The sequence below is a fragment of the Cavia porcellus genome, unplaced genomic scaffold, assembly GCF_034190915.1.
Source record: "Cavia porcellus strain 051 isolate PalLab524CR breed Dunkin Hartley unplaced genomic scaffold, mCavPor4.1 scaffold_16, whole genome shotgun sequence".
NCBI lineage: Eukaryota > Metazoa > Chordata > Mammalia > Rodentia > Caviidae > Cavia > Cavia porcellus.
The window spans coordinates 35,317,000-35,337,430 of record NW_026947499.1 but is presented as its reverse complement, the minus strand read 5'-3'; the positions used below and the strand labels follow the sequence as shown (position 1 = coordinate 35,337,430).

Here is a 20,431-nt window from a genome sequence, read left to right as displayed (position 1 = left end):
CAGTGCATGCACATGCACAAACCCACACAATGCACTGCAGCAGTTCCCTCTACCCATTCCCTCTACCAAGTGTGATGCTTATAAGATGTTCACTGCATCAGACAGTTGTCTACCTAGAGCCCCTTGTGGGTGCCTGTTGCCTTGGGATGAGATACAAACTCCTGCGGTGGCACCTGCAAGGCTGTGTGGTCAGCCCCTGGGGACCTCTTCAGCTCTCCAGCACCCAGATCTCCATCCCTCTGGCTGGCCATAGGCTTTTTCCTTATTCTTGCTAAACTCTTGATTAGCTCTTTGCAAAAACAAAAACAAAAGTTCCCCTTCTTTAGTAATTAACTCCTACACAAGAAGTTTTCTGTGGGATTTCTTTTTCTCCTTAGTTACCTCATTGCTCACAATATTTATTTTTATTTTATTATTTGATTTCATCTTTTTATTAGTAGTGGAGATTGAAGCCACGACTTTTGCATTGAGCTACATCCTCAGTCCTTTTTAGTTTTTAAAATTTTTATTTTTTTATTTTGAGATAAGGTCTTTCTAAGTTGCCCAGACTGGACTTGATTTTGCAATTTTCTTGTCTCAGCCTCCTAGATTACTAGGTTTACAGGCATGTGCCACCATGCTTGGTAATTACTAAATATTTAAAAAACCGTTTATCATTTCCCTCCCAACCAAGGGGAGGCGCTGTGCATGTGTGAGTACCACTGTATTTCCAGCATGATGCTTAATGCTTGGCATGTAGTTGGGGCACAATAAATTTTTGTTAAATAAAATGGACAGTGATGCTTAAACACTGCATTTGGATTTTCAAATTGCATCCTAAAGGCAGAAGACAGTTCAGTTCAAGCACCTACTTGAATTATTCCATTCCATGTGAGGCCTAGAATTTTGCCCTGACCCTGTTGTCTGCTTCTCTCTGCAGAAGAGACAGAGGATGTGAGTGAAGAAGCCCCAATGAGGGACCGCTCCCACATTGAAAAGACCTTGATGCTAGATGAGGACAAGCCAGCTGATGACTTTTCAGGTAAGTCACAGAGGAAGACAGGCCTAGTTAGTCCCATGGGTGGCAGCTAGGTAGAACCTCTGAGGTGACTGGGAGCCAGAGTGTGATGGGCCTGTAGCTACAGAGGACCATAGAGAGGAGGAGAGCCCTGGAGATGGAGTGCCACATGAGGAGGCTCTGTGAGCAGGGCTGAGGCAGGTCAGTAAGGAGGAGGACAGTAATCCAAGCAGAGGGCCCTGCCTAAGTGCTGAGGGCAAATCCCAGGGTTGCCACCCAAAGGATGTGCCAGCCTCTGTACTCTGGCCAAGAAGATAGTTACTAACAATGCATCCCATTTGCTTTGATTTTTGGTTTGTGAATCTCTTTTATGTTTGATATCATCCTAATAATAACCCAAGGATTTTAGTGACACTTGTCTCCTCTTAAACCAATGAGCTAGTTAAGCTCAGAGCAAGGCAGTGATTTGCTCTTGGCTCAGAATCAGAGAGGGCAGAGTGAAGGTTAGAGTCTCTCAAGCCTAACCCTGGATCCCATTACCACTCTCTTGTGCTAATATCCAGCAGCTTCCAGCTGTTCCCTGGGGTTGTGCTGTCCCACGAGGATATCTGAGCATTTCTAGGTCCTCTGAGGATCACCAGTGCAGTGATGTGCAAGGGCCAAGGTGGCTGCCATGCTGCAGAGTTGCTGGGTAACTAGCAGACTTGCTGGGTAACTAGCCCCTTTGCCTTCTGGGCCTAGGGCGGGTCAAGCTGAAGAGGGCAGCAGAGAGAGAGATGAAATTCTTATCTTACCAAGAAAGAGACTTTAGACAAACTATGGGCTGAACTGGTGTTTTTAGACATACTGGTCAGGTGGGGAAAGAGGTGAGAGGTTTAAAAAATAGCTATGGGAACTTTGTGGGTGTTGGCAGGAATGCTTTTAGTTTGAAGATTTCAGAAGATTGTGATATGGACCAGCTCTCTGCATGACACTGCATAATTTCTCACTGTAAACCTCCCTGACCTGTCCCAGGTAGAGAGGTAAAACCTCTTGGGTATAAGATTGCTCCCTAGTAGAGGACCCACCTGGAATCTACCGTGTCTGATCCTCTTCCCTGTCCTTTTCACCCTTAGCGGTGTTACAGCGGCTTCGAAAGATCTACCATTCATCTATCAAGCCTCTGGAGCAATCTTACAAATACAATGAGCTCCGGCAGCATGAGATCACAGGTACAGCATGGGTCTGGAGTAGGGGGCTGCATCTCTGACCCAGCATGGTGCCCACACACAGGTTCACAAGCTCCATGGATACCACCAGGATGCTAGGTCCAAGGTCTCCTGCAGAGTTGTCAAGGACAGGGACCTCAGTCCTGTGAAGCATCCTCATCATACTCAAAAGTATGTGAGAGTTTGACAGCGTTTCACTGTGACAGACAGCATTTTATTGTGAAACATGTATGTCTCCGTACTATAGATTTTGATTTTCAGGGTAGTGATGCCAGCTTCAATCCCTGAACTCAAGAGCCTTCAAGGGTTTTCTGTTTACTTAGTGCATCATTCTGAGTCCTCTGATTGGCTTCCTTATTAAAGTTCTTCCTGAGTGGTTTTTCCTGGACTTGGATTCTTCTAAAAATTAGTTGTCTTTTTAAAAAAAATTTGTTTTCAAAATACCAAAAAATAGGACATATTTGCTACAAGTTTTTTCAAATACTGCAGTATTTGAACTAACAATTCCTTCATTGCTCTCTACATATTTAATTCCACTCACAGACATACCCACTGTTGTAGCTTCTTGTGAATGCTTGCAAAAATTTCCTCTAGATATGTGAATATAAAAACTGTCTTTTTATTTTACACAAATAGGATTATTTTATGCTGTGTATTCATGTGTGACTATATGTGCATGTGTGCCAGTGTGTATGTTTGTGTGTGTAGGTCTCCCTTGTTCTTTCTGGTGGCTGCTTGGTTCTGTCTTGCATGAATGCACCAAGCTCTGTATTATTAGTCCTCTCCTGAGGGAATAGGATACTTCTCATTTTCCATTTTTAAAAATGTTCCAAACACGACTATAATCATATATTTTATGCAAGTACATTTGTTAGATATATTCTTAAAAATGGAACACTGGAGTTAAACATTTTGATAGTTGCTGCCAAATTGCCTTAAATATATCAGTTTGCCCTCACAAAAATGATAGATGAGAGTACGTGTTCCCCCACAGCTGTGTTGTGTTTCAGTGTTACTCATTTTTGTGGTGCTGTGGATGGAACTTAGGGCTTCATACATGCCAGCGAGCACTCTATCACTGAGCTACATACCTAGCTATTGTTACCCACCTTTTAAATCTTTTGCAGTGATACCTTATTTTGATTGGTTGATTGTGCTAGGGGTAGAAGCCAGGCCCTTGAGTATGCCTGGTAAGTACTCTACCATTGAGCTACACCCTCAGCCCTTACTGCTGTTTCTATTGTAAGTGACATCACAAATCTCTTCTTCTGTTAACTGGATATTTCCATATTATTTTACTTAATTTTCTCAATGCCTATAGAGTGGATGTCTGACAAGTGCTGGGTTACCTAGATTACAGAGCTGGAATGAGGACTATGATTTTTTATTTCTTCTCCTAGAACTTACCCTGTCCTACCTGTTTCTTGAACGTAGACTGGTGAGGTTACACAGTCTCTGAAGGCTCTCCTTTGTCCTTTGCACTGTCTGCTCTCCCAGCTCTACCCAGTAGTGTAGCTCATCTAGGAGGGACTGATGTTAAAGCAGCAGAGGCCAGGAGGCTGCTGCCCAGGTGCTGTGGAGTGAAGGCCTGCCTGGCTCCTGGCCTCACTCTGTGGACCTGGCTCTTTTCCTGTAGTCTCTTACCAGTTCCTGCCAAATCTGTGGGCCCTCAGGCTCCTGGTGGACAACATATGGCCGCAGTGCCCCCTGCTGTGGAGAGCTGGAACAGCAGCACGGGCAGCCCTGGTTTGTGGTTTGTGGTCAATTTTCAGGTCCAGTGTCCAGCTTGGTGTCACTGAGGCATGTGTAAAGAAGTTTTCTCTGAAGTATCTATAGCTATAACCAGGGACTCCTGTCACCCTCAGCCTGCCCACAGTCAGATCAGTCTCTCTCCCTCTCTCTCTCACGCTTTCCCACGTGTGTGCATGTGTGTATATGTGTTTACAGAAAGGGAAAGAGGGATCAGGGACAAAGTATTGCTTTCAGGCAATGTATGTGTGCCTTCCATTTACAAGACATCTTTTAGGACTTGGCTTCACCCCAGAGAAAGAAAACCAGAGCACTGAAAAGGAAGTATACTGTACTACTATGTATATAACAAAGCAGGGGACTAAAATACCTATAAATACTTTATATATTCATTAAGATATCTGGAACACTATGTAAGAAACTAGTACTGCTACCAGGCAGTAGTAGTGTTTGTGTGTGTGTGTGTGTGTGTGTGTGTGTGTGTGTGTGTGTGTGTAGTCCCAGCTGCTTAGGAAGCTCAGACAGGAGGATCATTTGAGCCTGGGAGTTTGAGGCCAGTCTGGTGACACAGTAAGGTTCTGTATCCAAAGGGAAAAGAAAGAAAGTATATTGGTTACTTTTCTCTTGTTGTTGATACCTGAAAACCTGATGCCTAAAATTAGGGAAGGAAAGGTTTATTTAGCTTTCAATTTTTAGAGGTTTCAGTCCATATTCATCTGGCTCCAAGATAGGGTGGCGTGGTACACAGGGGCAACCTTTCATGGCAGATGCAAGCAACAAGAGTGAACTGGATAAAAGGGGAAAAGCATACCTCTTTCCCTCCCTTATGTTGTATGCTGGTTACTCACCCCTGGATAGGTGCAGCACTCATACTGCCAATCCCAGTGCTAGAAACAAACCAATCACAAATGCTAGATTCAGCCACCTTCATGACTGCATGAGGCTTTTGGAGGACACCCAGATACAAATCATAAAATTCTACCCCTGGCCACCCAAAGACTCGTACACATCCTTTATATAAAAAACATTTAGTCCATCTCCAAGAGTTGCCAAAATCTTAACAGTTTCAGCATTGCTGAGAAGTTTGTTTCAAGTCTCCTCCAAGATGTAAGGCAAATCCATAGCTGTAACCCCCTGTGCAAATGAAAACAAGGTTAAACACTTCCAACATATAATGATACAAGATAAACATTATTATTTAAAAAGTCATAAACAGGACACAAATGATTGGAACCAAAACAAGTCCAAAATCCAGCAGGGCAAACATTAAGTCCTGGAGTTCCATACTTAGCACCTGAAGCAATCTGGTTGTAAGCTCCAAAAAGTTTGAGTGACTCCACCCCCAAGACAGTTTTGGTGGTTGTAGCTCTCACAGCTTTTCTCTTAGGCCAACTTTCTATAGCTTTCCTTAGACAATCCATGATCCTGGCTTTTCCAAACTTCTGGGGTCTTCCTTGTACCTTTTGCATAACATTGACAGCTTCATATACTGTCCTCCAAGGGGACACTGCCAGGCCTACCAGGCCTTCTGAAATCAGGATGGAAGCCTTTTTAACCTCCAAACTTGTGCATTCTGCATGCACTTAAAATTAGCATCATGTGGATGCTGCCAGTTGGAGCAGTCACCAGGCTTTCCTATCTTGTCTATAGGGGTCGAGTGCCTGGGTTGCTGAGCACTCTGAATCTGATTGTGAGGAAGAGATTTTCTATGCTGCTGCCATTCTGGAACCTGGTATGGCCACCTCCATTTTGGAACCTCATGTGGCCTCTGCATGCCATTATGGAACATCGTGCTCTGCAGCTTTCTCCTCCAAGCAGTCTTGTTCACTTTTGTAGTTTTGAGGCTGCAAAGCATGTAGACCCACTTCCTCTTCCCATAAAACCCACAGGCCATCTTTTAAATTTTTCTGTTCCTTATTAGCAATTGAGATCTTAGCTCCGTTTTATAGTCCACAGCTTTACTGAAGCTTTCTTTATGGCCAAACTCACAGTGTTTTAAATTACCCTGCTGGGCTCTTTGTTCTTGATTTGCAACATAAATCTGGCAAAAAGTCCGCAACCATAGCCATGCCACTGCCTCAACAGTAGACTGCCTTGAAATTTCTTTTGCCAGATTAATTAGCCTATTGCTCTTAATTTCCATCTCAGGCAAAGTCTCTGGAAATGAGCAAAATGCAGACAAACTTTCTTTCAAGCCATAACACATATTGTCTGGAGTCCAGCAACCAATGCGGTCCTTTCTCCCTTTTTGGTCTTCTGAGCTCTGACCACAGTGTCCCATACAGAGCAGCTTAATCTATCCCAGGGCTACTCTTTTAGGTGATGACTCTGAACCTTTCCAAATTCTTCCCATAAACTATTCCCAAAGGCTATTGAACTACATGGTCAGGTACAGTCACAACAATGACCCTACTCTACTGGTGTCAAATTGTCTTGGTTACTTTTCTCTTGTTGCTAAGACAAAATACTTGATGCCCAAAATTAGGGAAGGAAAGGTTTATTTAGCTTTCAGTTTTTGTAGGTCTGACCATACTCATCTGGCTCCAGGATAGGCTGGTGTTGCACAGGAGCAATTGTTTATAGCAGCTGCAAGTGACAAGAGCAAAAAGGGAAAAAAGGGAAAAGCACACCACCTACCATTCCTTATATTGTATGTCGGCTACCTGCCGCTGGCCAGGTGCAGCACTCATACTGCCAATCCCAGTGCTAGACATCAAACCAATCACAGCTGCTAGATTCAGCTGCTTCCATGACTGCATGAGGCTTTGGGGGCATACCCAGACACAAACCATAACACAAGGAAAGAAAGGAAGGAAGAAAACAGGAAATAAATAAGCAACAGTTGTTATCTATAGAGGTAATGATATGATTCAGGAAAGGATGAGAGTCTTTTATGTATGGTTTTTTATACTTCTGATTTTGAGCTAAGAAATTAAATAAAAGTATAAGAAATAAATGAAAAAAGCTGATGTGGTGGCACATGCCTGTAATTCCACCTAACTGGGAAACAGAGGCAGGATTGTAAATTCAAGGCCGCCTTGAGCAACTTAATGAGATCCTGTCTCAAAAAAAGAGAAAAGCATGCTAATAGTCCTAGTAATTGGGAGATTGAAACAGGAGAATCATGAGTTCAAAGCTAGCCTGGAGTGTGTAGTAAGAACTTGTATCAAAAAATAACCAACAACAACAACACATTTTTAAAAGCGATGGAGATGTAACGTAGTGCTCCCTGGATTTTACTCTTAGTACGGAAAAAGAAAAAAAAAGAACAAAAAAAGGAGGTCTACAAGCTCAGGGAGACCAGAAGTTCTAGAGAACTAGGTGCTCAATGTCCCAAGCTGACTGGTTAGATAATTGCTGATAGGTAAGAGGCCTCAAGTCAGCAACAAGATTGACCACATCTCAAGAGTCCTTCCTTGCCTCTCTTTACTCTGTCATTTTTTTCCTTTTTGAGATGCTGGGTTCCTTTTGCATGTTAAGCAAGCACTCTATCACTTAACTACATTCCTACTTTTGAAAGCACTAAAAAATTTTGTCCTATTTTTGAAAGCTCAACTCACTGTCCCAACTTTTGAAAGCACTAGAGAATTTTTGTTTTTTCCTTAAGGATCCTGGATGGAGTGGTCCAAGCTGGATATGTTTCCCAGCAAGTTCTCTGGAAGGCTTGGAGCTTGGATGCAGGTCCTAAGAATATAAGCACATCCAGTTCAGAATTTGATCTTGGACAGTGGCACATTTGTCATGGACTTTGGAGTCTAATTTTTGAGACTGGCTCTAGAGCTCAGGGTTAGGCTGAGTGTAAACTGGTGATTAGGAGAGCCACAGTATCCAGGCGAGCTGAGCTTTGGAGCCAGGGACAAGCAGAGCAAGATTTCAGGATGGTGCAAGGTTGTGTATAAGCTTCTTTGTCCTTTTTTCTCCTTATCAGTACAGTAGCAAGGTTTCAACTTCTCTCCATGTGGAATCTCTTCTTTTTATTTTTTTATCATCCTTACTCTTTTTTTAACCCTATTTTACTTCAATGAGAGAAAGAAAGAAAAGAAAAACAAAATTTGAAAACATGTCAGTCAGGGGTATTCTTTCAATGAACTATTATCTTCCAGATTTAACCAAGAGTCCTGGCCCAGAGTGAGACCTTGAGCCACTATGTGTTGAATTCACTTCTTTCTGGTGTAGGCAGAAGCACTAAGGATCTGGGCAAGGTCAAAATAAGGACTTATGGCATATTTTTTTTTTGAGACAGCGTTTCATTATGTAGTGCAGGCTGGCCTTGAACTCACTGTCATCCTCTGCCTCAGCCTCCTGAGTGCTGAGATTACAGGCATTTGTCACCACACCTACCTTGTGGCATCTTTTAAATCAGTGCTTGGTTTTGAATGCTGCACACTGTTTGGTCCATATAGAATCCCACAACTCAGTTAGATGATAGCAAGGGATGTGGAGGGCTTGAGAGAACAGTGTCATTCCTATAATGAGAACCTATGTTAGTTCACTTACATTTTTATTTTCTGTTGTCCACAGATGGGGAAATTACTTCTAAGCCAATGGTGCTGTTTCTTGGACCATGGAGTGTTGGTAAATCCACCATGATAAACTACCTCCTTGGGTTGGAAAATACTCGCTACCAGCTCTATACAGGTAAGAGATTTGTGTGTGTGATTGTTAGTACTTGAGTACCATATGTAAAATCACTATGAAAAATTAAAACATTAATGTAATCTTCAACCTAGTAATTAAAACCACATACAAGAAATTGGCAGCTATACCAGTGTGCATAGCAGCATTATACATAATAGCCCCAAAGTGGAAACAACCCAAATATCCATCAGTGGATGTACGGAAACCAAAATGTGGACTGTCCATACAGTGGAATGTCAACCTTAGAAAATGACACATGTTACTGGAATGAATCAGACACAGTTGATACATTCTACAGCATGGATGAACCTTGAAGACATTCTGTTAAGTGAAACCTTCCAGACACAAAAAGATAATTGTGTGAGTCCACTTATATGAGATACCTACAGTGGGAAAATTCAGAGACAGAAAATAGAATAGAGGTTGCCAGGGGCTGGAGAAGAAGAGGGAAAAAGAGTTACTGTTTAGGGGATGGTTTCAGTTGGGGAAGATAAAAATGTTTTGGAAATAGACGATGGTGACAGTTGCACAGTGTGAGTGTACTTAATGCAGCTGAACTGTATACTTAAATGTTCAAAATGATAAAGTCTGTATTATCTTTATTTTACTACAATTTAAAAACCACTGATTTAGCAAACATATCCTGTTCTTACAGTAAATCTCTTGTTTTCCCATCGTTACACTCTTTGTAGTAGTCTGTTTTGCAGTGATTACTGTTTTTGTATAATTTCACCTATGTGTAGGTGCTGAGCCCACCACCTCTGAGTTCACAGTCCTCATGCATGGGCCTAAGCTGAAAACCATTGAAGGTATTGTCATGGCTGCTGACAGTGCCAGGTCCTTCTCACCCCTGGAGAAGTTTGGGCAGAATTTCCTAGAGAAGCTCATTGGCATTGAGGTTCCCCACAAGCTTCTGGAGCGAGTCACTTTTGTGGATACACCTGGCATCATTGAGAACCGCAAGCAGCAAGAAAGAGGTAATTTAGTGCCCATTTCTGAACAACAATTTCTCTCTTACTGTTTTGACAGTAGGTGGTAGGTAAGCATGGGAGAGGAGATATACCTAGTGTTGTCCAAAATTAGGAGATACATTCTTTACCTCCAACCCCTTTGTGAGGTGCCATTTGGGTTTTGCAATATCTTGTCCTCCTACCTCGCCAAGGACAATTTGGTTTTGGGGGCAGCATTTTCCCAGGAGGAGAGCTAGTCTTTTCTACAAGAACTCTAAGAGGTCCAAATTGGGGCTAGTTGTTTTTGGGAGGCCTAGTCTGTCCTGGGTAGTCAAAAGTCTGGACTAATTGGATATCTATATCTGACTTCTGAGTCTGGGACTGTGAGGATTGCTCTGTATTGGACCTGACCTTCTATTCTTCCTTTGCCCTGCTTTGTCAGGTCTGCTTCAATCTAAACCTTGATCAGACTTTCCAGAACCCTGCTTGCCATTAGGTTGCAGGGGAAAGGCACTTTGAGCTTGGTATAGATATGAGACTATGACATAGACCACTGAGTACTGCCATGACAAGACTGTCTCCATGTACATTGGTGAGTCCTAGAAAAGGGAGTCATAAGAAAACATGACCAGATGGCAGATCTCAGTTTATGATTATGATTTTCACTTGGGATATAAGTAGATCTTGTCTTATTAGTAGTAATATTATCATTGATAATTCTTTTCTTTTTTTTTGGTACTAGGGATCAAACTCATGACCTCATGCTTGCCAGGCAGGTACTTAATGCAGCTGAGCTAAATCCCTGGCCCCTTTAATAATTCTTATAGCAAAATAAATTTATTGTATCCCTATCATGCATTGGGTAGTTTTATGCATTATTGGCTGGCCACTGTTTTTCAAGATAGATATTCTTTATTGCCTTAATTTGTAAATGAGAAAATCAAAGAAATAAACAACAAAAAGCATTAAAATATATTAAACACTGTTATATGACCAGAGACTTAGTTAGGTACTTTTCTATTTAATTGCCACACAATAATTTTTACATCAGTTTTGGTGTCATTGTTCTTGTTATTTTGTAACCAAAGAGGTAGAGTTTAGGAGCATTTACTATCCAGCTAGCCAATGGCAACCCCCAAATTCCATCTAGGCCCACATTTCTTTACCCTAAATCAGATATTCTTTCTTACTTTCTTCTAATTCCTTGACTGCTCTATTTTTATACCTTTGCCACTGCCCTAGATCATCTTTTAAGACAGTTGGAGCATCTCCACTTTGAACAAGTATTTTGGTTTCCTGGAGATCTGGATTCTACTGTAAATTAAATCAAGAATCAAGCGGTTCTTTGTTGAAGGTTGATAAAGAGAAGGGAGCATGCAGTTCATTTTTCAACAGTATTTATAAACCCAGAAAATCCCTGGTTCTGACTTCTTTCAGTCCATAGAGTGGTTTGGTTCAAAAGAGAGGTGTAAGGTGAATTGAATGTGGCCTACTCAGCTTGACTTCTCCCTCTTATTTCCCCAAGGCTACCCCTTCAACGATGTATGCCAGTGGTTCATCGACAGAGCTGACCTCATCTTTGTCGTCTTTGACCCTACCAAGCTGGATGTTGGTCTGGAGCTGGAGATGCTTTTTCGTCAGCTGAAGGGACGTGAGTCCCAGATAAGAATTATCCTGAACAAGGCTGACAACCTGGCCACACAAATGCTCATGCGTGTGTATGGAGCCCTCTTCTGGAGCTTGGCCCCTCTCATCAATGTCACAGAGCCCCCAAGGGTTTATGTCAGTTCCTTCTGGCCACAAGAGTATAAGCCTGACACCCACCGGGAACTGTTCCTCAAAGAAGAGATCTCTCTCCTGGAAGACCTGAACCAGGTAATTGAGAACAGACTGGAGAATAAGATTGCCTTCATCCGTCAGCATGCCATCCGGGTCCGCATTCATGCCCTGTTGGTTGACCGTTATCTGCAGACTTATAAAGACAAAATGACCTTCTTTAGTGATGGCGAACTGGTCTTTAAGGACATTGTGGAAGATCCTGATAAATTCTACATCTTCAAGACCATTCTGGCAAAGACCAATGTCAGCAAGTTTGACCTTCCCAATCGTGAGGCTTACAAGGACTTCTTTGGCATTAACCCCATTTCCAATTTCAAACTCCTCTCTCAGCAGTGCTCCTACATGGGAGGGTGCTTTCTGGAGAAGATTGAGCGGGCCATCACCCAGGAGCTCCCCAGCCTCCTAGGTAGCCTTGGGCTAGGGAAGAATCCAGGTGCTCTCAACTGTGACAAAACAGGGTGTGGTGAAACCCCAAAGAATCGCTACAAGAAGCACTAGTTTGGTTGTGTGTAGCCATTCTTGGGTCCCCATTGGTGAATGAGCTTGTGTCCTAACTGTCTAAGAAGTCCTGGTTTAACCCTTTGAGCCACACTGGTGAGAATCAGTAAGCACTGGAGATTTGGGAGTTCATTGAGGCTGGTATCAGGGGAAGGTGCATGGATCTAGGGAGGAGAGTGGAAACTGTGAATTATAGTTTGCTTGTCTTGTTGCTGCAGTTAGGGAACCTGATTCAGATAAGTCAGGCTCTGCTTGCTTTTTCTGGGACCTGTCTTAGATGGACAGAGAGCAGCTAAATTCTAATGTATACTAGATTAATGAGGGTCAAATAAGCTAAATGCAGCTGAAATTTCTCTTTCCCCTGTATGCTGGATGGATAATGAAGTCTGAGTTATAGAGAGTTGTCAGGTTTGTGCTGGCTACTTCCATACAGTCTTTTGTTTGTCCTCCAGCCTTTTTTTTCTCCCTCCCAAGTTTGGGTTAGCTTTCAACAATGGGAAATCTCTTGGGTCTGCATCTACCTGGGTTTTGAGCCTGTCCCAGGGTCCTCTTCCCTGTTTCTTCAGGGGTTGGGCAGTGTGTAGGATACCAGAACACTAAGAGAGAACCAGAGTTTCCAGGTTAGCGTGAAGATCTGTCTCCTTCAGCACCATATCTTTGATGTCTCATCTAGGGAACTCAGAGGCTTCCTTGGCCCAATAAGTGGGGACTATATTCAGGTAATTCCCCTCTTAGAAATGACATTAATGAAGGTATTGAAAGGGCTCAGGGGGTTAATTGGTTTGCAGTGTGTCTTTGTCTATTGCATGTCTTGAAAAACTCAGATCCCAAAGGCATTGGGTTTCAGAGCGGTCGGTGGAGACCCTGATTCTTGTCCTTGGGGACTTCTCTGGGCAGCCAGTCTCTCCCAAATTTAGGAGGGGCTGTTTCCACAAGTGCTGTATGGGAGCACTTGGCAGAGGAGTTGTTCCTTCTAGTTCCTTTTACTATGGCTTTTCTTTTCCTTTCTTCTCCATTCCCTGATGCACCAATACTTAAAACTAGGAGAACTTTCCTAGAATCAGAACTAATACCAGCCACTCAGCACTGGTGACCAGCAAGCCCTGAAGTTCAGCTTCACCTGCATCTGTCATGGATAGTTGCTGAATGTACCACAGGATGCCATGGCCTCAAACAACAGTGCATGTGAATCCATAGTGCATTGTCCAAGAGAGATTAGGAAGGTGATATACCCAAAGGCATGGAGAAAGCACTTATCTTGAGAATCTTACAAGGCTGGCAGGCACTATAGGAGTACATACACCAGCCCAGGGATGCCCCTGTGGACTCCTTTCAGCACAACCAGTCTCCCCTCTTGGGGGGACAAACCTTCATAGGGGCCTTACTCACCAGGCATGGGTTGGATCCAGCAGCACCAGGAAGTCATCTGTACCAGAAGGAAAGTGAATAGGAAGGCTAAACAAGAGGTCTTCCGAAGACTAGTGTAAGTGGATTGGTGATCAGATGAGGTCCTCACAGAGAACTGCATTTAGGAGTTTGTTTCTCAAAATTCCTAGCAGTCCAGTACCTGCTGCAGGAGGCTTTGTGAATGGCCCTCCGTGAAACCTCCCCTGACCAGAACCTCCCACAAGACAGTCAAAGTCTCCAAAACCATCAGGATATTCTTTCTGAGGAGCAAGACAACTGGAAAAGAAAAGCAGGTTCTGTAAGGGGTGTCCACAGAGCCTGGTAGCTGGGGCAGAGAAGCTACTACAATCTGTTTTGGACTTTTCTTCCCATTAAAATGAATAACCAACCCCCTCGCCTCATTTCTCTATTACTTTGCCCTCTTGGGGGACCGTCCCTCTTTCCTCTGAGTTCCTCATGCCCTTCTGTGGCTTTTGGTGTATCTGTTTCTTTTTCTTTTTTTCAGTGCAGTCAGGGAAATAAAAAATGCAGAACTGTATGGGCCTTGTCACAACTGTCAATGTCACCATTGCTTTGGGGAAGTGGGTGGAATGAGTCTAATAAAGTAATGAAATATTTGTACTTTGGGGGCTCTACCTTATCAGTATGTCCCCTCTTTGGATTTTTCGTTCCTCTCTTTTCTTTTTCTTGTTCCTCCTACTCTCTCCATTCCGTTTCTCTTCTCATGCTTTGTTTTGACTTACTTCTATTGCCCACAAGCCTGTTAGTCAATTAGCACAGGTTCTAAGTGCCCTATTCTTTTCCCAGGTTTGTGGGGGTAGATTTCAAGGAGGGTTCTTTTTAGGAATAGGGGGCTGGGAATTGTAGGAACTTAGGATACCGAGATTCCCTGAGGTGGGAATCTGTATTTGTGCCCAAACAGTGGCCAACCCTTTCCAGTGTTCTTTCGATTCTGATTTCATCAGGGAGAATGTCTCAATAAAGCTCTAATCTCTCTTTAACATCTTGTCCTTACTGGTTGTCTCCGGCTAAGGGGAATCTCTTATCTTCCATTGTATCTAGCACACTGTGCTCATTTTCATATTTCTTGGGGGATAGGCTTGAAATTTATAAATTGTTTGTCCTGGTACTTTTATTTCAGTACCAGCTTCTAGCCTTCCTGGTGTTGAAGATTTAACTCCCCAGCTGACCATAAGCCAAGATCTAATGTTGTGAAATGTAAAACTAACTATTCTCTCCTCAGCATCTCAAATCATCATTTTGAGGCATCCAGGGAAGCAACCCTTTGAACAGGGCCACCTGAACTTTATCCCTCATAGAAGTGGCTCAGGCAGTTATACCATTTGGCCTACTCTTTCCACCATGCAATGGCCTCATGATCCCCATAGCCCTGGTGGAAGAGCCCCCAGTCTGCCAGAATGGTAAGGATGGGTGTCTCCCTTAGCTGTTCCACAAAATGACTGCCCCTTCCTGTTTGTACCTGTATTTAGAGAAACTTGAAAGCATCCTTGACTCCCTGGGTCAGTACCTCTCCACCAGGTTTTACTGTTTCTGGTGTTCTGGTTAGAAGAGGGCTCCTTTAATTCTGAATTTTTGGCTCTAGGATGTGCCAAGAAGTTTTACACTTGCATAAAAACTGGGTATGAAAGGGACAGAACTGGGCCCTGTGAGGAGGTGGGAGGTTAGAAACAGATAAAAAAGGAAAGCAGGACCTAGAAACCCAGGTTACCACCCATGCAGTTTGCCAGGAAGGATGTCAGCTTCCCGAACTGTGGCTGGTTATTTGTGGGTTTTCTCAATTTGGGAAGAGCTGATTTTAGGGTTGGGTGTGTGGATCCATGCTTTTCCTTGCTGACATCCTGATCAGGGGGATTCTACAGCCTACAGACCTTTTGCAACTGAGAAATCTGAGCTACTCCTGCTCACCAATTCCTTTTCCTACCCATCCTGGTCAAGATACATAGCTTTTTCCTGGAAGACAGAAAGCAGGCAAGCAAAGTCAGATCCTGTCCCCAAATTGTGCTATTTTTTTTTTTTTTGTCTTTTTCATTTTTATCGGTACTGGGGATCGAACTCACGACCGCCTGCTTGCAAGGCAGGTGCTTATGCCACTGAGCTAAATCCCCAGCCCCCAAATTGTGCTATTTTACAAGCTATCACATTTAGGTTAAGCCTGCCATTTTAGCGATAAAGAAACAAATAGAAAAATGGCAAAGCAAAATCTGAGCGCATTCTAAACATAGCAAGATCACATTAGGAATATGAATGAAAAATGTTTTTAAGGGCATATATATATATATGCTGAACATTATATGTAGTGAGGTGTACATAAAGACATTACAGTGTAGGAAGTCTATGAGTGTGGGGAAATAGATGTGGGTGAAATTTAGTGGCTAAATAATGCTTAAGTACCCAGCATGATGCCTGATGCATAGGATTCTTCATATACGTGTTGCTAGAATGGATGAATGGACTCTGGGGAGGTAAAGACTGGCTGTGCGCTTTGTGTTGTATGCAAATGATCCCAGACACAGACATACGTCTGGAGTGGGTGAATGAATATATGAATATATTGCACTGAATATATGAGAGGTCACAGACTATGAGAGCGTGTATATGGGCAGATGTGTGTGTGTGTGTGTGTGTGTGTGTGTGTGTGTGTGTGTGTGTGGTGGATCCTGGATGGCTGACATAGGAATCAGTCATAGGACGAAAAGTTTCCAGTCCCTGGTCTTGCAAATGTGTTTCATCCCAGTTAACGGAAGTGAAACGGCCTTAGAAGATGCATGAATACTGGTAGCATTTCATGCCAATTCCACCTTCTGTGACACTGACATTAGGTTCAAGCTGTTACCAGCCCAAGGAAACCTTTCTTCTCAGAAGATCATAAAGGCAATAAAGAAGAGACATTAGTGTCTTAATCACTTTTCTTATCACTGGAACCTAAGAATCAACACCCACAATGAAAAGGATAGGTTCACTGTTTTAGAAGTTTCAGTCCACAGCTGGATGCATAGCAGAAACAGCCTGGTGGAGGGCTGCTCCCATCCTAGTAGCCAGGAAGCAGACATGGAAGCACTGTTTCCAATCACACTCCAATGGCCTACCTTTTCCAACTAGACCCCATCTCCTAACAGCAATTTAGGGGTACTATAGTATGACAATAATTCAATCACCTTTCAAGCACATGGGGGTCATTTTATTTATTTAAAAAATATTTATTAAATATTTATTTATTTATTTAGTCTTTTTGAGACAGAGTTTTACTATGCAGTTTGGGGTGGCCTTGAACTTACTTTGTAGCCCGAACTGTTCTTGAACTCATAGTGACCTGCCTGCCTCAGCCTCCCAAGTGCTGGGGTTACAGGAGTGTGTCACCACCTCTGGATTCTTAGGGGCCATTTTAAACTTAAACCATATCAATCAGAAAAGCAGGAGTAGAGACATGAAGTTGTCTGTAGGAAACACATATTTGAAAGGCTGTGCAACTTTTCTTTCTTTTTCTTCTTCTTTTTTTTTTTTTTTGTAGTACTGGAGATTGAACTCAAGATATTCACACTGAGCTACCTCCCTAGCCCTTTTTATTCTGAAACAGGGTCTCACAAAGTTGCTAAATTACCTAGGCTGAGTTCAAACATGATCCTCCTACCTCAGCTTCCCAGAGTGCTGAGATTACAGGCGTGTGGTACCACACCCACTGCCAATTTCTTATCCTCAGGATAAACTACCATGGATAAAGGAGCATTCCTGCATCTCCTTGCAGAGTGGCACATATTCTCTATCTCCCCTATGTCTGTAGGCAAGGGAACCAATTTCTAGAGCATTTTCTTTGTGTCAGGAACTGTGCGTTAGACCTATAGGTATTACTCTACTTATAGCTTACAACAATGCACTAATCATAAGAGTTCTGCACTAGGAACTATGCTGAGTATTTTATGTGCATTATTTCACTGAATCCTCACAATAACTCTACAGAGAATTAGCTGGCCAGCATCACTGAGGGCATAGACCTAGAGCTAGATTATATGGGATTGATCCTAGGCTTCCCTGCTTGCTATGGGGTGCCTTATGCAAATAACTAAACTGTGTTTGTTTCCTCACTCATGAAACAGAGATACTGACAGTCCCTCTCTCATAGGGTGGTGGCAGTGATCAAATGGCTGGGTACATGGAATGTGCTTCAAATAGTACACAGCCCATAGAATGTACTCAGTAGCTGTCAGTTGTTATTACTGTTATTCCTCTACTCACATTTTACCCAGGTGACTGAGGGCCAAAGTGTCTCAAAGTGGCCATCGCACATAGAAGTGAGGGAAAAGGATTCTATAAAACCTGACTCCCCCTGTTGGTCATGCTAGGTTACTTGCTCCTCCTAGCTTTCACCCTTCCTCACAAACTGGCAAAGATTCAGAACTGATTGATTTTTAAAATGGTCACTCAGTACCTAGAAGCTTATCAGTAACAAAATCTGAAGCTTAAAATGTCATTAGAAAATTTACTGAGGGTTGTTTTTTGAACAGATACTTAATTGCATTTCACATTTGACCTTTTCCATTATCTTGTAGAGTTGATGGTAGCTGGTATATTTATTATCTCTAAATCAAACTGACCATGAGAAAACTGCATTTCCAGAGATGTCTGGAGAGTTCTTCCTGAGTTCATCAGGCTAATACATAACAAACTAAATCAAAAGGCCAATTTTCTACTCACCCCAATATTCTTTCTTTTATATGCTATTACACTGATTTGTGCTAATCTGGAAGTCTAAACAAAGCTGCACAATATGTGTTTTTCACAAACTAACAAAAGTGATTACATATTTGTGAAGAGTGCAAAAATATTTGTTGTAGGTCCATTTTCTCCACATGTCTGTATTTGTCTCACAGTTTCAAAAGATTTCAAAGTTTTGCATTTTACTAAAGCATTGTTTCTGTCCTGGAGGAAAATAATCATTTAATAAGGGATTCAAGGCGTAAGGGGAATAATCAGGGAAGCTCAAGGGCTAAAGTGACATTTTCCAAGTCATAAATAGGAACATATCGTCTGTCATAGAATTTTCTTTTTCCTTTTCTTTTTCGGGTTAGTGGGTATTGAGCCCAGGGTTTTACATGTGTTAGATAAGCACTCTACCGCTGAGTTACATCTCCAGTATCCTCCTCTTTTTTTTTTTTTTTTTTTGAGATGGAGTCTCAAACTGGTCTGGAATTCTGTATTCAAGTGATCCTTCAGCTTTGGCCTTCCCAGTGTGGAGATTACATGCCCAGTCCTTCCTTATTTGAAGAGGACCATCATATAAATTGTCAACTTTAAGTAGTGTGTTACCTTTTGAGGAGAGTCCATTTACACAACTTCAGGATTCTTCAGAGCATACTAGAACAAAAGAAGAAGTTATCAAGTTTGGAGAGGGAGTGGGATTTTAGCCAACTTTGAGGGAAGGGCAGGTTTGGCAGGCCAGAGATTAGGGAAACAGATTTTGGGGAAATATCAAGAATTGACACTCAGAGGCGAATCTCTGGGAGTGGTGGTTATTAGGTGATAAGAGAGCAATCAAGGTGTGATGAGGAGTTAGGGAAAATTGGACCTTAAATGAAAGACCAGGGCTTTGGACTTGAGGAGTTGCAAGTTCCTCAACAGAGGTCATGAAGAAGCATGGATATTCAGTGTTGCACTAGGGCCAGTCCCAGAGGCCAGAGCATGGCACCCAGGAGCTTGACGCTGGCCCCTAGGCATGCTAAGTGGAGGTCACTGGAATTCCTATCTTCCCCTGACTCTGTCCCCCTCCAAACAGATGGAGCCACAGAGAAGCCCAAGCAGAAATCCACCCCATCAGCTGGGCCTTGTGTGGGAGCTCCTGTTGGGCCCCGAATCCTTAGTGGCCCTAAACAGACCTAATCCGTGTCCTTTCTCTGGATTCCTATGACATTGTGGGTCATTTCATCCCTGTGGGGCCTATTAACGTAACAGGTGATACTGTATTGCCTATCTGTTAGGCTCTAAGAAAGAGGACATAGCTACTTGCGGCCTTGCCACCTCCACATCCCCATCCTGCACTGGTAGGCTCCTGAAGGCAGCGGCAGGAGCAGCAGCAGCCTGTGCGGGGATGGGGCTGGAGCAAGACACATTCCTAATCAGATCTCCGGGGCTGCGCCCCAAGAGTTTGGTGACCGCAGAAGCCATACAGCCCGTGTCTTCACGGCGGCCAAGTTCGGCCACTCTTTCCCCGTTCCGGGAAAACGTGGTCGCTGCAGGGCATCTCCTCACTTTAGTGGGGAAACTGAAGCTCGCAGCAACGGCAATTTTGAACTGTGATCCTGAAGGTAGGCGAAACGGGTATCTAAACCCTTAGGCGCCAATGTTCTCTGAGGAAAGCTCACTGCATGATCCTCTGAACTGGGAAGGTCCTCGTAGCTCCCTAGCAGTTATACAAACCGGGACCTTACCATTGGTGAGCACCGAGCAGATTAGCAGCTGAGTTTTGAGAAATTGGCGGCTAGGACCAAGCGTCAGAGTCCTCTCTGCGCACGCGTGCAATAGCCACACTAGACCCCACCCCCGATTTGGCCCCGCCCCCATATACGTGTATAGTCAGAGTTGCGCAAGCGCACACACAAACGAACAGTTATGGCTCTTCCTGTACTCTATGCCCGTGAAATCCTTTCGTGGGCGGTGCATCTGCGCGGGGGTAGGACCAGGATACCGCCAGAGGTTGGCTGGAAGGGTCCCAAGACCCCTCACTGCACCGTGTGTCTGCTGTCTACTGCGGTCCCGGAGTCCTGGGTCGAGTGTGGCGGGGGTAGGGGATGGGCAGGTGGGGGCGCTTCGCAGTGCCGGGCGACCTCTCGTGCCCTGGAGGCCCCTGGCGAACCCCAGCTTCCTTAGGCCTTCGCTGATAGGAGGCTGCCGAGGTGGCAAGCCCGGGGCCAGACAGGAACAACGATACTTGTCTTGAAGACCAGTAATACCACGCTTCATGCTTTCTCTTGCCGCGGCCCCACCTTTTGGAGCAAGTCGATTTAGTCCAGAGAGCATCTCAAAAGCTGTAATTTAGGACCCCCGAAGGCCTTAAACTTGCTCAGAGTAACATGCAGTGGAAAGAACATCAAAGACAAATTGGCGATTAAAGTTCTTAGAGCGATCTTTTCACC

The 20,431-nt window shown here is 43.5% G+C and overlaps 1 protein-coding gene and 1 long non-coding RNA gene across 3 annotated transcripts in view; one reads left to right on the top strand and one right to left on the bottom strand.

Annotated features, from left to right (window-relative positions):
• Positions 1-14,287, top strand: part of Srl (sarcalumenin) — a 42,483-nt gene extending 28,196 nt beyond the window's left edge. For both annotated transcript variants that reach the window (XM_013142236.2, XM_013142235.2), the window contains 5 exons: positions 920-1,021; positions 2,113-2,208; positions 8,476-8,592; positions 9,336-9,569; positions 11,068-14,287. In XM_013142236.2, the coding sequence (XP_012997690.1) occupies positions 920-1,021; positions 2,113-2,208; positions 8,476-8,592; positions 9,336-9,569; positions 11,068-11,879 (1,361 nt within the window). In that variant the 3' untranslated portion in view covers positions 11,880-14,287. The remainder of the gene's footprint in view (positions 1-919; positions 1,022-2,112; positions 2,209-8,475; positions 8,593-9,335; positions 9,570-11,067) is intronic.
• LOC134470711 (uncharacterized) lies at positions 13,413-19,827 on the bottom strand. Its single transcript, XR_010039816.1, has 2 exons — positions 19,727-19,827; positions 13,413-18,656 (listed from the first exon to the last, which is right to left on the bottom strand). It is a non-coding gene; the product is annotated as an uncharacterized LOC134470711 (long non-coding RNA).
• Between the last annotated feature and the right edge of the window lie 604 nt (positions 19,828-20,431).